General features: G+C 43.9%; 1 protein-coding gene across 2 annotated transcripts in view; it reads left to right on the top strand.

The window, feature by feature from the left end:
• The window catches only part of SLC1A3 (solute carrier family 1 member 3), a 173,475-nt gene that overhangs the window by 114,689 nt on the left and 41,409 nt on the right, over positions 1–17,377 (top strand). For both annotated transcript variants that reach the window (XM_085631060.1, XM_085631059.1), the window contains exon 4: positions 13,797–14,001. In XM_085631060.1, coding sequence (XP_085487186.1) covers positions 13,797–14,001 — 205 coding nt within the window. The remainder of the gene's footprint in view (positions 1–13,796; positions 14,002–17,377) is intronic.

The raw sequence follows: 17,377 nt of genomic DNA, 5'->3' as shown, positions 1-17,377 counted from the left end.
CTTTGGTGCAGTATCCACTGGGTCTCTTGCATAGGTATCCACTGGAACACTGCTGTGCTGAATTCACTGGGACTCTTCAATGCAGTTTCCACTGAAACACATTTCTGCAGTATCCCGAGGGACTCTTACATGCAGTATCCACTGGGTCTCTTGATGAAGTATCCACTGGATCTCTTGCATGCAGTATCCACTGGAACACTTCTGTGCAGTATCCACTTGGTCTCTTCATGCAGTACCCACTGGATCTCTTGCATGAGGTATCCACTGGAACGCTGCTGTCTAGAATTCACTGGGACTCTTCAACGCAGTTTCCACTGGAACACATTTGTGCAGTATCCCTTGGGACTCTTCCATGCAGTATCCCTTGGGACTCTTGCATGCAGTATCCCTTGGGACTCTTCCATGCAGTATCCCCTGGGACTCTTCCATGCAGTATCCCCTGGAACTCTTCCATGCCGTATCCACTGAGACTCTTCCATGCAGTATCCCTTAGGACTCTTCCATGCAGTATCCCCTGGGACTCTTCCATGCAGTATCCCTTGGGACTCTTCCATGCAGTATTCCCTGGGACTCTTCCATGCAGTATCCCCTGGGACTCTTCCATGCAGTATCCCCTGGGACTCTTCCATGCAGTATCCCCTGAGATTCTTGCATGCAGTAGCCCTTGGGACTCTTCCATGCAGTATCCCCTGGGACTCTTCCATGCAGTATCCCCTTGATCTCTTCCATGACGTATCCACTGGGACTCTTCCATGCAGTATCCCTTGGGACTCTTTCATGCAGTATCCCCTGGGACTCTTGCATACAGTTTTCCTTGGGACTCTTCCATGCAGTATCCCCTGGGACTCTTCCATGCAGTATCCCTTGGGACTCTTCCACGTAGTATCCCCTGGGACTCTTCCATGCAGTATCCCTTGGGACTCATGTATGCAGTATCCCCTGGAACTCTTCCATGCAGAATCACCTGGGACTCTTCCATGCAGTATCCCCTGGGACTCTTGCATGCAGTATCCCTTGGGACTCTTCCATGCAGTATCCCCTGGGACTCTTGCATGCAGTATCCCTTGGGACTCTTCCATGCAGTATCCCCTGGGACTCTTCTATGCAGTATCCCTTGGGACTCTTCCATGCAGTATCCCCTGGGACTCTTCCATGCAGTATCCCTTGGGACTCTTCCACGTAGTATCCCCTGGGACTCTTCCATGCAGTATCCCTTGGGACTCATGTATGCAGTATCCCCTGGAACTCTTCCATGCAGAATCACCTGGGACTCTTCCATGCAGTATCCCCTAAAGGCGGTGCTGAGTTGCTCTTGATTCACTACTGCTTTTAGTAGTCCACGGCCCTTCTGACAGCTCCCTCTACATCCCTAGACCTTCAAGGACAGGATAAAAGACGTTCTCGCAACTGAGTACAGTTCACTCCTAAATACCATCATCTGAACTGCCTACTGGCAGGGTCTGACCCAAAACCAACAGAGAAGGAAGTGCAACCTTCTAAATACTTTTCAAATAACTAAACAGTGATGTTATAGAAGTATCTAATCAATGATGTCATAGCTGCGCACAAAACAGTTGCAAAACTGCACAATGAACAATGATGCTATTGCTGCAGTACAAACAATGGTGTCGTTGCTGCACACAAAACAATGTCAGTGTTGGTCACCAAACAATGGTGTTGTATGTGTACACCAAACAATGGTGTCATGGATAAACAATGGTGTCATGTATGTACACCAAACAATGGTGTCATGTATGTACACCAAACAATGTCTGTGTTGCTCACCAAACAATGGTGTCGTATGTGTACACCAAACAATGGTGTCATGTGTGTACACCAAACAATGGTGCCATGTATGTTCATCAAACAATGGTGTCATGTATGTTCATCAAACAATGGTGTCGTTACTACACATACAACAATGTAAATGATGCACACCAATCAATGGTGTCTTTACCGTACACTAAACAATGTTGCCTTTGCTACTCAGCAAACAATTGTGTCATTGCTACGCACCTAACAATGGTGTCATTACTGCACACCTTACAATGGCGTAATTGCTGCACACCTATCAATGGATTACAACAATGGCGTCATTGCTGCACACCTAAACATTAGCTAACAATGGCCTCATTGCTGCACACCTAACAATGGCGTCATTGCTGCACACCAGAATATTTTGTGTGCAGGGAAATGCCGCTCTTTGCCCATTTAGTTCTTAAATGCACACAAGCCTCACTGCCCAGGGTAACCTTGAGTGTGCGTGGCTTGGGGCACTGGATCCTACTGTTAACAAACAAGTATAGATAATTAGGCAAGTGCCTAGCTGACTATTTCGCTAGTGCTGTGAGTTCCCTGAATGCAGTTATTTATTAAAAACAGACTGGTGGTGATTACTGTGCCCTAAAATGAACCGCGGTGCAGCACATGAAAGGGCCGAGGGCTTCGGTATTTGCTAATTGCAGCACTTGTCGCTCCTGTCCTCGCCCGGGTTCCAAAAACATTCTGTCCAGTTTACTCCCATGGCGCTCCGGTTGGGAACTGGTGCAGGGGCCCTTTGTCTCCAGCCCTCCCGGGAACGGCTCGTTATGTCTTTATTACAGGCCCCGTGTGACTCATTCACGCTCCCATTGGGGGGAAATTGAGGGAGGAAGAAGGAGAAAAAGGATTTGGGGAAGTTTTGTTTTTGTCCCCAAGGCCTCTTTCCCCGAAACGTCATTCCTTTTCAGGATGTGTGTGTGGCGGGGGATTACGGGCGCGCGGCGCGCCGTCGCCCTGACAACAAGCGAGGTGTCCTTGTTTGCGGCGGCCGTGGCGGCGCTCCGTTTCCCAGGCCCGTCAGGAGCGAGGCGAGGGGAAGTCCGAGCGGGTCCGACGAATGGGGCCGCGGCGGCGCGAGAGAGCCGCGTGGGAGAGGGAGCCGAGGCTCGATTAAAGAGCCACATACATCTCCTCCCAACAATGGCCGCCTTTGCTCGCGCCCTGTGAAAGGAGAGAAAGGCCGGTGACACATGAAAGCCACAGAACTCAACTTTATTGCGTCTCCATAAAAGCCCTTGTCGGAGCCCATTCATCTCCAGGGTGGGAAGGCCTTCAAAACCCGAGCACAACTTCCTTTTTCATAAACCTGCCCTGTCTTCCCAACATCCACCACCGCCAGGTTGAAGTTGAGCAATGGACACTGCCCAGTCGGACTGCAAACTGCAGTCACGCAGCAAGCTTCACCGTCCCTCTCAACCGGTTTGCCCAACTTATGGAGAGGATGTGGTCTTACGGCTAGACTTGGAGCTGGGAAAACAAGGTCCGAGCCTCGGGGTCGACTCCACAACCTGTGATTCTGGGCAAATCACTTAATCCCCCATGCCTACCAAAATTAGAAAACATGAATGTGCCCTTGTGTAGGGTGACCAGATCTTGAGAACCAAAAACTGGGACATTTTAGAAAAAAGACTAACATTTTTCATCCACGGAATTGCCAGAATGACAGCTCCCATCAACATAGGATCACTGAAGATGCATTAAGAAAATGAATAACATTTAATTTCTACAAGCAACATCATACCTATTAATTAAATCACTTAATTATAACAGCTGCTAACTTGCACAGCTTTAGAACAACCCAAAAAGTGCCTCTCACTATTTTCAATTGACCCTCTCTAAAAACCGGGACATGAGCCCAAATTGCCGAAATCTGCCTGGACAGTTAGTGAAAAACCGAGACCATCCGGGCAAATCCGGGACGTCTGGTCACCCTATGCTTGCGTAACGTAACTGGTGCTCATGTAAAGCGCTCCAATACCTTCGTGTCGAGTTCCCGATATAAGACTGAATAAAAAAAAACCTCTGTGGTTTGCTAAAAGGCAATGAGGCTGTAAGAAGATTTTTTCATTTTGTTCCATACATTGCAGAGGTAGAACATCATGGACTCGGAGGGAAAATTCGCTCAGAGAAAAGCAGAGAAACAGTGAAACATCAAAATGTCCTTAGAGGAAGATTTTGTAAACCTATTGTTATCCTATAAGGATAAGGAAACACACTAACTATTGTCGTTCATGTAAGAGAACATTTCAAGCACAGGGCACGCTGCAAGAATTTGAGAATCAGAAATAAATTGAGATGTTTATGTGCTGGCATCGCTACTATAAATGTTTGATTCCAGCTTCTGCGTGCTAATTGTCGGCCTGATTCACAAATCTGTTTGCATATTTCATTGCCACTCAGATGCACAAATGGCAGTCTTTTAGTGTGAATTCCACTTTGTGGTCCTAGTTCACAGAAACATTTGGGCATAGAAGTACCCGTGAGATTCGCAGAATCCTAGAAATTCATTCCAAAAAATCATACATTTTAATTGAACCGCTCCTGTCTGACTGGCTGAGTTGCCCTAGAACTAACTGTGCCTCTGTGTTTGCATGTGCCCGTCACAACATATCAAGCTGTGCCTGCCTGTGCCTCTCAGTGTCTCCCTGTGCCTCTCAGTGTCTGCCCGTGCCTCTCAGTATCTGCCTGTGCCTCCCAGTATCTAAATGTGCCTCCCAGTGTCTCCCTGTGCCTCCCAGAGTATCCATGTGCCTCTCAGTGTCTGCCTGTGCCTCTCAGTTTCTGTCTGTGCCTCTTAGTATCTGCCTCTGCCTCCCAGTATCTACCTGTGCCTCCCAATGTCTCCCTGTGCCTCTCATTATCTACATGTGCCTCTCAGTATCTAACTGTGGCTCCCAGTGTTTCCTTGTGCCTCTCAGTGTCTGCCTGTGCCTCCCAGTACCTGCCTGTGCTCCTCTGTGTCTATCAGTGTCGCCTGTTACCTACCTGTGCCTGTCAGTATATACATGCACCTCTCAGTGTCTGCCTGTGTCTGTCAGAGTCTCCCTGTGCCTCTCAGTGTCTGCATGTGCCTCTCAGTATCTACCTTTGACCCTCATTGTCTGTCTGTGCCTGTCAGAGTCTCCCGGTGCCTCTCAGTATCTACCTGATGTAATACAAATGAAGTCCAGTAGTCCGGGTGTAGATTAGGTAAGATAGTTTATTAAGTAGTTATGATGAAGAGCCCCACCAGGAGCATCCTTCCTGCTGCTCAGCCCATACTCCAACAGACACTTACAGACATCCAACATTCCACTGCATCACTATGCACCAACATTCCTTTTTTTTTTTGTTTTGTTTTTTTGTTTTTTTTAAACAAATCTTTATTAAGTTTTTGACTTATTTTACTTTACCAACCCCCCTCACCCACCACCCGTCCACCCCCCCACCACCCACCAGCTTACAGGCATTACAATTTATTTGTATATATACATTTAACAGAAAAAATTATAACAAAACCACTTTTAAATTTAGACATTTTTAGCAAGATACCTATTTCTTTTTTTTTTTTTTGGTTATTCAATATCTTCTATCCATACTCTGAGTGGATCCCAGATAGCTAGGCCTTTCTTTTTCTTATTCAAGCCTCTACATCTGTATATGGCTGTTTCAAAACTATAAATTGCAAGTAAGCGTGCTTGCCATTGTTGAAATCAAGGTGGATGGAGATCCAACCAGGCCGACGCTAAACAAATTCTAAAAATTGCCATTGCAACAAATATTAATCCCCTTATTTGAATTGGTCGAGAATCCCCTTCTACCCCCAAAACTATTTCAGCTGTTGTTATTACAATATCGGTTTTGAGGATTTTGGAAAGAAAGATAGAAATATCCCGTCTAATGGTATAGAGTTCCTTACAAGTAGCAAACATATGCATTAAATCCACTTCGGGAAGTGTGCATCTTGGACATCTCGTCCCCTTACCATTACTCCATTTTGCTATCTTTTTAGGAGTGTAGTATAACTGAAAAAAGGTCTTATAAAATTGTGCTTGTAGTTTGGTTGATATTAAGATTGATTGCGAGAGATTGAATGCAATTTGAGTGGATTTTTCGGAAATTTCTAATTTATCCTGCCATATCTGAAAGTGTTTGTCAAGGTCATCAGGTAAATTAGTGATTAAATTATTGTAGATTTCACCAATTTTAATTATTTTATCCTTTCTAATCATATCTATTATCTGTATTTTCTGAAAGGCTCTATTACCACCCCCTCTTTTCAATATAAAGTCTCTTACTTGCAGATACTTGTAAAAATCACGATGTTCTAGTGCAAATTTGTTTTTCAGTGATTCGAATGTATTAAACCCAGTTTGATTGAAAAATACACCAAGTTTTGTGATTCCTGACATAACCCAGCGTTTCATACATGAATCTGAAAAAATTGCGGGGAGATTTTGATTGCAATGGATAATCGTGTAGTATGAAAATCTACCAATCCCCAGTAATTTACGTACATTACCCCAGACGTTATAAATTCCTTTAAGGGTTTTAAACCGGACCTTTTTGAAATGACAATCATAGGTCAAGCGCCAAAGATGATCTCCCGTTGCTGCCCCAAGAATAAGTTCTTGTGGGGTTGGAACCCTTCCTGCTGGATTTAAAGTGGGATTTGAAGTTAGAAGCATTCTACTATAATTAAGTGTACTAGCCCACCAATAAGCTTTAGAATTGGGTAGGGCAAGTCCACCTCTGTCTTTGGGTAAATTGATAAACTTCATGGCTCTACGCGATCTACTGTACCCCCAGATAAAACGAGAGAAGATACGATCCAGTTCTGTAAAGATATGTTGATCAAAAATTAAACAGATACTTCTAAAAAGATATAGGAATTTAGGAAAAAATACAATTTTTATTAAATTGCTCCTGCCAAAAATTGTTAAATGTAAATTATGTAATCTCTTCAGTGATAAGTCCGTTTGTTTCAAAAGTGGATTCATGTTTAACCTGATTAGATTGTTGAGATTAGAAGTGATATTTATCCCTAGATAGGTCGCGTTTTCAACAATCCTTTTATCAGCACAGCTAATTTGGTTATTAATGACAATTTGAGTTTTATTTTGGTTTAGTTTATAGCCTGAAACTACGCCAAAGTGATTAGCCTCTGTTTCAATTAATTTTATAGCATCACTAGGGTTGGTTATGGTTAAGGCAATGTCATCAGCGTAGGCTAATGTTTTAGTGTCTTCATTAGGGGTCCTTACTGGTATTATTGCTAGATTTGATTCTAACCTCCGAATGAAAGGATCTATAAAAATAGCAAAAAGCAATGGGGAGCAGGGACAACCCTGCCTCGTTCCTCTCGTCACTTTAAAGTTTTCGGATATATCCCCATTTATCACAACTGTTGCTTCTGGGTTAAGATACATCATACGAGTTGCTTTGATGAAATTTTCCCCAATTCCACTCTTTGGCATGACTGTCCATAGATATTGCCAGGAGACCCTATCGAACGCTTTTTCGGCATCTAGTAATATCAGTGCCATAGGGTCTCCTGCCACCTCGGTCACGTCAAAGAGTGTAATGACTCTCTGTATGTGATCGATGGTAGATCTGCCGGGAACAAATCCGTGTTGCCGGACCGATATAATTTTGTGTATGAGTGGGGCGATCCGACTGGCAAGTATTTTGGAATAAATTTTGGAATCGTTATTGATTAGGGTGGCTCCCAGTGTTTCCCTGTGCCTCTCAGTGTCTGCCTGTGCCTCCCAGTACCTGCCTGTGCTCCTCTGTGTCTATCAGTGTCGCCTGTTACCTACCTGTGCCTGTCAGTATATACATGCACCTCTCAGTGTCTGCCTGTGTCTGTCAGAGTCTCCCTGTGCCTCTCAGTGTCTGCATGTGCCTCTCAGTATCTACCTTTGACCCTCATTGTCTGCCTGTGCCTGTCAGAGTCTCCCGGTGCCTCTCAGTATCTACCTGATGTAATACAAATGAAGTCCAGTAGTCCGGGTGTAGATTAGGTAAGATAGTTTATTAAGTAGTTATGATGAAGAGCCCCACCAGGAGTAGCCTTCCTGCTGCTCAGCCCATACTCCAACAGACACTTACAGACATCCAACATTCCACTGCATCACTATGCACCAACATTCCACACCACACTCACACTGGCTGAGCAGCAGGCATAACACATTTCCCTTCTTTACAGGAAACACAAACAACTTTGCTACTGCCCCATGAATATCTCACAATTACACAACGAGAGGAAAGCAACATATTAGATGCAATCAATAAAAGACTGACAATCAAGCAAATAACCGATGGACATATCGCTACCTGATAAAGAATGCATGGAAACAAATTAGATGTAATACATAAGAGACCATGCATGTAAAATCACTGAATAAAAGATTAAAAAAAAAAGTAAAAACACTGAAGATGAAATATGTGCAACTTACACACATAAGAACACTAAATCATAAAGAAGACACCACCACATCTCCCCTCTTTCAAAACAATAGACAACACCTCACTCTACACCGCCTCACATCCCATACCATATCCCAGATGCCACACAACACACCAGTTGGCCAGATCAGCATGAAATCCAGCCAAATGAAAAAACATACCACAGCAGCACAGCAGAGAACATCCCAAAGGTAAAAAATAAAAGAAAAACGAGCAACATACACCCTCACAATCATCCCAACACTAACATCACCAATACAGAAAACAACAGGTGACTTACACACACACAAAGTAATGGGTGAGATATGCATGTGCAGTCATCCCAACTACACCACCAAGAAATGGGTGACTTATCCTCACGCAGTCATCTCAATAACGAACACCTCTATCAAAAACAGGTAACTTAAACTTCACGCATTCATCCCACACAAAACATCTCTAAGAAAAGCGGGTGACCTAAACTTCACGCAGTCATCCCACACATACCATTTCAATGAAAAAACGGGTGACATAAACTTCACGCAGTCATCCCACACAAAATATCTCAATGAAAAACGGGTGACATAAACTTCACGCAGTCATCCCACACAAAATATCTCAATGAAAAACGGGTGACATAAACTTCGCGCAGTCATGCCACACAAAACATCTCAATCAAAACCAGGTGACTTATACTTTGTGCAGTCATCCCAACAACAAACACCTCTATAAAAAATCGATTATTTAAACTTTACGCAGTAATCCCACACAAAACATTTCAATGACAAACGGGTGACTTAACCTTCACGCAGTCATCCCAACAACCAGCACGTCTGGACGGGTGACTTATCTATGTGCAGTCATCTCAACTACAACACCAGGAAAGCGGTGACTTGCCGACATACACACCCACACCAGCAAGACATTTGTGACATACCCCCAAACAGTCATCCTTAAAAAACAAACAAAGCATTTCAGGAATATAAGTGAGAATTCCTCAGTCCTGAAAACTGTGCAGCTTGTGCACTGCAGATATTTGACTCTGACACAGTGTAATTTATCACAGGAAACCTATGGATGTGACTTACTCCTATCAGTCATCCCACATAGAAACATCATAATATCATACATAAAATGTAGTGGTAGAAATACACACTTTGAATGAAAAAACACAAAACCATGACAGCAGACTAGCACACTAAAGTATGCCAAGTAACCTGGAATAGCATGTATGAGAAGTACCATAAGCATTCTAAGATCTCCTGGTGAGCAATCTATCACCCGAATACTATCAGCAAAACATCAATATTTTGTTCTCTTCTAAGCTGACACGTGGCTGAGATCCTTCCATCCAAGCAGACACACAAACCACAAAGTTTATTTTTTCCTTCCAAGGAGATGCATTACTTTGATCAACCGCATTACCAAACTCGCATCCCAGTTTTTTCCATTCCCTGCTTTCACCTGTAAAATTTATCGAAAGATGCAGCTGAAGACTCAACTCCGGCTTTACTGCCGGCTGACAAGATTGCGGCACGCACACGTGAAGAGTGCTGGGTAGCTCCGGGTACGAACGTGCACCAAACGTTGCTGTGCCACGATCTTCCATGCATAAATCAGGTGACATCATTAAAAGTGCTGCAGCACCTTCATGCGCCACTATAGCTCGCGCTCTGGATTTAAACCACAAAACTGCACGCATCAATGTGACAGATTTGATCTTTTCCTCTTTTTTTTCTTAAAGATGAACTGAGTGCATTCAAAAACAACTGCATAAGTCCACTACCAAGACTTGTTCACCGGCTCTTTGTCTCTCACAGAATCACGCAGCATGGTGCCAGATCTCCACTCCATAGTCTGTGCACCTACGTCCCTTTAGGCTGCCAACAGTCTGAAATGAATTGCTGGGCTGGGTTTTCCCTGTAACCACAGCCAACTCCCGTCAAAATCTGCCATAGTCTCCATATCAACACTTGTAGATCCCAAAGCACACCAAGTTGCTGGAGAACAGATGGATATAAACATCCCACAAACTTCTTAGTTTTAATTTATTTTTAAATTGAGGCAGACTGCCCACAGGCTGTCTGATGTGGATTGACACTGGTGGGGCTGCTGGGCTTACTGTATTTTCCTGCACCTTTAGTGTCCTTAAATTTCCTTTAAAGTCTGTCTCTTCTTCTGGTTTCTTCGGGTTACTAGTTCCATGTAATCTTGGTTTTCAAAGGCTCTTCTGTCAATCAATTAAACAGACGTAGGTTCTTGTTCACCAAATCGTCGCCAAAATGTAATACAAATGAAGTCCAGTAGTCCAGGTGTAGATTAGGTAAAATGGTTTATTAAGTAGTTATGATGAAGAGCCCCACCAGGAGCAGCCTTCCTGCTGCTCAGCCCATACTCCAACTGACACTCACAGACATCCACTGCATCACCATGCACCAACATTCAACACCACACTCACACTGGCTGACCAGCAGGTATAACACTACCTTTGCCTCTCAGTGTCTCCCTCTGCCTCTCAGTGTATCCCTGTGCCTCTCAGTGTCTGCCTGTGGCTCTCAGTGTCTGCCTGTGGCTCTCAGCATCTACATGCGCTTCTCAGTGTCTGCCTGTGACTCTCAGTATCTACCTGTGCCTCTCAGTGTCTGCCTGTGACTCGTAGTGTCCGCCTGTGCCTTCCAGTGACTGCTTGTGCTTCTCAGGTCTATCTAGGCCTCTCATCATTGGTCTGGGCTTCCTCCAGCTCTCTGTTCCTCCTGGTTGTTCCTGTGTTTTCCTAGCTTTGCCTCCATTTCCTTTGTTTATACTTAGCTATTGGTGACCCTGGGCAGAAACCTCTATGTGTACCAACTACCATGGTGATTTACATACTCTATGTGCATAGTGACAGTTGTGCTGTTTGGTTATGTATAATGAGCACTCTGTTTAGCTCCCTAACTAAATATTGAGTAACCAAATGCAGTTCATTAGAATGTGAAATTGTGACTTTGTTACATGCAGAGCAGGGGCCTGAGGCTTGCTCCTAGCACCATTTTTACATTTAAATTGTTTAATTTTTAGAGGGTTTACCCCTCTCATATAGGAGTTTAAACCTTTTCTAGCAAGTACGCAGAATTTCATAATTCTATCATGCCACCACCAGCCTCACCCTCAAGGAACACATTTCCAGAAAAACACAAAGAGGCATGGTGCCAGCTCTCTCTTCTGAAGAAAGTCAAATTGTTTCCTCCAGAAAGCGATTTCCTTTACTGCTGTTCAAGCCCTCATACTTTTGCATCTGGATGCTCATAATGCACTACTCCTTGACTTCCCACAGTCCACACTGGCGCAGGCATCTCTTCAGCACAGTACAAGGAACCCTGTCTAATTCGCTATATGTACAGAAATCAAGTGCAATAATTTAGCAGCATATCCATTATACAATCATTAGCAGCATGTTCAAATCCAGCTCTTTAAAAATATAGGAGGTGGCTTTCAGATATCATCATCAGTACTGAGAGTTAGTTAGACCGTAATTATAATATTTCTCATAGAGATATTTATACTCAGTAAAGAGAGAGTCGTGTAAGATTTGAATATTCAACTATTTTATAGAGTGACATCCTGGTGCATCATTTGGGAGACTTTTAGGGATTTTAACGGGCAGAAATGCACACGTTCACAAACTCAGGTAGTACCAGTAGAGCGGTCTGCTACAGACCGCTGGGGTGATTGATGAGGGTCAAACATTGGGAGCCTGTGATGTCCTATATTATGGCTTGTGTGTGTTGCACTGGTTCTTCTGTGTGTAGAGAGAGAAGTGTGTTGTGTGCTCCACTGTGCCATGTGTATGTGAAAGCGCTTAGTGGTGATTTGTGGTGGCCTGTCCTGGTGGTGCATGTCTGATGTGTAAGGGTTGGATGTTACGTCATCAACAGTTGAGTGGTTAGCGGTAGCTGGGACTGAGTAAATAAATGGTCATAGCTCCTGATGGGCATGTATACTCAAAGGCCACCCTATAAAAGAGAATCATTTTGTATGTACACCCATTACTTCCATTAGTACAGAACTGCCCCTCTGGCAGCTGCCACCTGATGCCAGCAGAGCAGTGCTGCCACACAACAGCACAGAAGGAAGGAAAGGATGTACTTGAAAAACTTGGCATTGCTTCCCCCCTCTCCCAGGCAGCGATACACTGGGCTTATCGGTGGTGTTGTCTGAGTGAGAGGTGCTCAGTCCTCTCCTCCATGACTATAGGGTCATTCATTCCTCCTCAACCCACTGGATATCAGTGGCATAGGATGTCAGCAACCTAGTTTTAATGTGGCTGGCCTTTATCTGCTGATGTGTGACTTTGTAGCTACTGTAGTTCATTCATTTGAAACAACAGAACACTTTGGCTTTATTTTGAACCTATAGAACATTTTGAGCTTTGGCATTCACTTTGATGGTGACACTTCTGTGTGGAAGAGGTGTGGCGCACCGGCCTGGGTATCTGACTCCGGAGGACGGGGGCTCACGGTTCGAGCACCGGCGGCAGGTCAGCTCAGCACCATGTGACTCTGAGCAAAAGCTCTCTTAATCTTCCCGACCGCCTCCAGCGACTTTACGCCCTCGGGCAATTGTTCGCGCTTTACAAATACTGGATTTACATTTTTACATTTTGGTATCATAAAATCAAAGGTATTGCTTCCTTTGATATAGCTTTTGATATAGTGGGGCCAAAGGGAATATTATGTCAATTTCCATACCATAGCATTTTTGATGAAATGACACCAGAACATGATGCTTGTTGCAACTTTTAGGCACCAATTTAGCCCCACCAATGTCCCCGATGAATAATTCCACTTAAAATAAAATCCGATCAAATACATTCTGACGAAGGGGGTTCGAGAGGTGCAATTTACTGCTATCAGTACTCTGAGTAAGAAATGAACCATGGGTTTCACTGACAGATTGCTTTCGAACCTTCCACCCTTACCTTTCAAGTGAAGAACCAACAGTAGATAGGTTTGTGACATAACAGTCAAATCCGCAATAAGGTCTTCTCAAGCCACTACATGAATTTCAGAGTTATAGCCGTTGACGATCGAGAACTGGCCCATATGTAGCTTTAATTGACCCTAACATTTGGTGTTTCTGTGTAGAGGCAATACTAGTCGCACAGACACTCATAAAGAGCTGGGTGTGGTTTGGGCATTCGCAAGATATGCTGTTGTTGCTTCTGATCGCTAAGTGGTTTCATGGACAGGGTGAAAAGGACGTAGGACTCCACAACCCATATTGTGAAATGAGAAAAGGTACAGTTAGCTTCCTCTTCATGTGTATGGAACAGTCAACGTGAATTTAGCTCCACATGAGAACTATGGAACGATTGAGTGAGTTTTAGAAACTGGATTGAGCTCACAACCGGTTTATTCGTACCTTCGGGCTGAAATTCCCGTTTCTCAAGACGCATCAACCCTCCTCAGTTGGCTACAATGTCTCTTTGAGTCAAAAGTGATTCTAGATGAACATTCTGGTGGAACCTGCCTATATTCTACCATTAAAGTTTTTCACTCTCTGTTTTCCAGGAATGGCTGCTCTTGACAGCAAGGCCTCAGGCAAAATGGGTCTCCGAGCTGTCGTATACTACATGACGACCACAGTCATCGCCGTGTTCATTGGGATAGTTATCGTGATCATCGTTCACCCGGGGAAGGGTACAAAGGAAAACATGCACAGAGAAGGCAAAATCGAACCAGTGACAGCTGCTGACGCTTTCCTCGATTTAATCAGGTATGTCACATCCACACGTATGTACTATGCAGCAACCGTGGCAATGCAAAATGTCCATGTGTGCTCATTTCACAATTATCACAAGGTTTCAGTTATTTGATCACCACGTAAAATGTATCTGGCCACATAAAGGACTAGTAAAAATGACATCCTGCCAGCTTCCTGTGGACTAGCTTCAGGCTGGAATTTAATTGAAACACACCTCTAAACTTTAGAGTCTAAAGCAGCATCAGGGTGTTTACTCCTTTTTCATGAAACATCTGAAGAGATCAGGCAAACTAACTATACTACAGCTCAGCTTCCACAGCTCTCTCCACTCTACCTGAGGGGAGTGGAGTCTCCCTTACCCCCCTCCAGCTTGCTCTGACTCCCTCAGTGATGAACTTCTTGTTGGGATCCTTTCCCTTCAGTTAAAAGAATGGTCTCTATTACAGTGTCCTGAGTGGGATCATCTTCAATTAAACTATGCGAGTCAAGCCCTTGTTTAATTGCTTCCAGTAAATGTTGCTCAAAAAGATGGATTTGTCTCATTTATTTGCTGCTTTTCTTTGATAACCAATTGTATTGCTTTTTTGCAATAAGCAAACAAACAAGAGGCAGCATGGCACACTTTGATCAGTAACACACACCAGCACATGATACGTTGGCGCAATTGTCCCGTTCTTCGCCTGTAACATGTAGAATAACAATTACATGCATCATCCGGTTGATTGGTCCATTTACCCCACACCCTGTGGTATTTAGCAGGGCATCCCCGTGCCTCAAACAGGGGTTTTTCCTGCATGGCACACCAATCCACATTTATTTGCAGCTTTATACAGATAATATAAGAATCCAGCGTGTCAGAGCGCTTTACAGTTATATCCAGATACACTCGAATAATGCATTAAGGGAGGACCAAATAATGCGGCATGGTTGACTAAATGATGTGGCATGAAGGGGCACATTATGCGGTGTACTGTGGCACAATTTGTGGCACTGTTAATTATTTTGTCAATTTTTACACCTGATAACACTACCTAGCAAAGCTTTCTCCTCATTAGTATCAGTTGAGCACCTAAATAGAGCAATTAGCAACTGAAATAAGACCAGGTAACATTGCAAAAGGACCTTGCATTAAGCGGCAACACACATGGCACCCTTTTAGTAACTTTTGATCTGTTTGAGCTACAAACAACGTTTTTTGTTAAATATGCACATTGTGCAGTAGATCATGTGTTATGTGGCAAGTGCGGCAAATCGATAACTATACAGAAAACACCACAGCCATACAATTGCATAGATTCAGAGGCCCTCGTTATAATCTACTGTTACGCATACTCCCATTAAATATAAAAGAAAAGATTAGTAAGTGTCCATAACAAAAAAAAATGGTATTTGCACAAATATTAGTAAAACTAAAGCAATGACGTGATTCAAATGTCATAAGGTTACGTAGAGTAATAGTTTAGCACATAGGAGGAGATAATTGTCCAAAACTGTAAAAATTACAAAAAATGATGTAGAAAAATAGTAGCAGAGGCTATCATTAACAGTATTAATGTTACAGGCATTACCCGCCCAGGGTATCCTTCACATACCTGCCAATTTACAAACTAACTTCACCGTGTGAGAAGAGGGAGGGACCTTGGAGGGGCAGGGCCTCGTGCCGAGAGCTATCTAAGAGGAACTGTGCCTCTCACCAAGTCCCCCACCCCCTCCCAAAAAGCCCAAAACAAAGGGTCATCGAGGCTGTCACCGATGTCCTGGTTGTTTTCACCCTTTAATGGACATCGGCTGCTTACAGCCTCGGAAAACGGACTGGAAATCCACTGTTTACAGTGGTTTTCAGCTCATTTTCTCTACCACCGTGTGATTTTGGCTCCTCATCGGGTGACAGTGTGAAGGGAGCCGAAATCAGGTGACACACGGTGGCACCGTGTGAGTTGGCAGGTATGCTTTCATAGGTGGAGGTGGCGGTGCTCTCTTTTAAATGTTTTGCATGATGGTTTTGTTCCAATGGCTGACGGAGTGTCGTTCCACACTCTTGGTCCATGTCCTGAGAAGTATTCTTTTGGTCCTCTTTGACATTGGAGCTTCGAGAAGAAGCCAGTCCGCACTCAGGGGGTACCGTGGACATCCAGCAATGATCAGTTTCTAAGCAAGACAGTTAGCTAGAGGTGCTTTTAAGTTGGGTGTTACCAGGAGGGATTGAACTGCTTGTTTAAAATCAGGTATGTACGGTTTGATACCGCTAAGCATCCTTTCAAATATTTATGCTGAGTCTAGAATAAAGACATTCAGTTTATGTGTAAAGAGGCTTCCCACATCTGTAAAGGTGACGTTTATTTCGAAGGCTCTCAACCTATAGTCTTTATAAGCATGAATCCACGCGTGACTGTATAGATTCAATCAAAATGTAGGATTGAATAAGTTCGCTTAATTATGGCTCCTGGTGTAGGTTTAAATTACAAGTGGACCGAGTGGGAGGTGATATTAATGGCATCCAATACAATTCTACGCCAAGTTCGGAATTGATCAGATACGATAATTATTGCCTGTTTTGACTATTTGGGAAATAGTGGGGATTGTGGTGCTTGCTGTACCAAAATCTGCATGTCCCGTTAAATACTGGGCATTTGCCCTTTGTTAAATTTCAGCAGGTTTGACCTCTTGAAATGTAATGAAGGGTGCGATCTATAATGCACCTGATAATTGCTGGGAGCAACAAACATCCAACCACTTGGACCGCAATTTAATGGCCAGTTGTAATTAGGCCCACAGGGAAACATTTCTCTGATTTGTGACCATTTAGTAGATAGTCCTCAGTGTACACCAGCAATCCCCAAACTGGAGCTGGTGGGAGCTTCATATTGCGTGTTGCATTCTAATCTTGCTAATTAGGTCTGATAGGGATACATAGGCATTTCTTGTTTTTGAAGTTGGTGTTTTTCTTAATTGACCTGGCTGAGGGTCTGGCTCACTTGAGATGTTGTTTTGAAGGGTCACCCATGATTGTGGGCTACCCCTTTCCACCCAGGCAACGTGGTAGCCTTGGCATGGTATACACGGCAAAGCTCCATTGAAAAAAATCTGTTATACTGTGACCTATCTTAGCAAAGTGCTTCCAACTCCCTGGTCTCCTGGCTTTCAGCCAAGCTTGGACTTGTGAAAGGTAAGGCCCAGCATGGAACAAGGTCAGCAAGTCTAGACCTGGCTCAAATGAGCCAGACTCAGCCATCCACCAAACCTGGGTCCAATGACAGTAATCTAGCCGGAGAGAAAGCAGCAGGGTTTAGGCCAGCCCTAGCCTGGCCAGGATAGATTGGATTTTTTTCCCCAAACTAATTAGGTGGAGGGAGTGCTAGAAATGTAACATTAATTCACTTTATTTTAA

The sequence above is a fragment of the Triturus cristatus genome, chromosome 2_1 (genome assembly GCF_964204655.1).
Source record: "Triturus cristatus chromosome 2_1, aTriCri1.1, whole genome shotgun sequence".
NCBI lineage: Eukaryota > Metazoa > Chordata > Amphibia > Caudata > Salamandridae > Triturus > Triturus cristatus.
The sequence above is the reverse complement of the archived record's forward strand: the minus strand, read 5'-3'. Positions and strand labels throughout refer to the sequence as shown.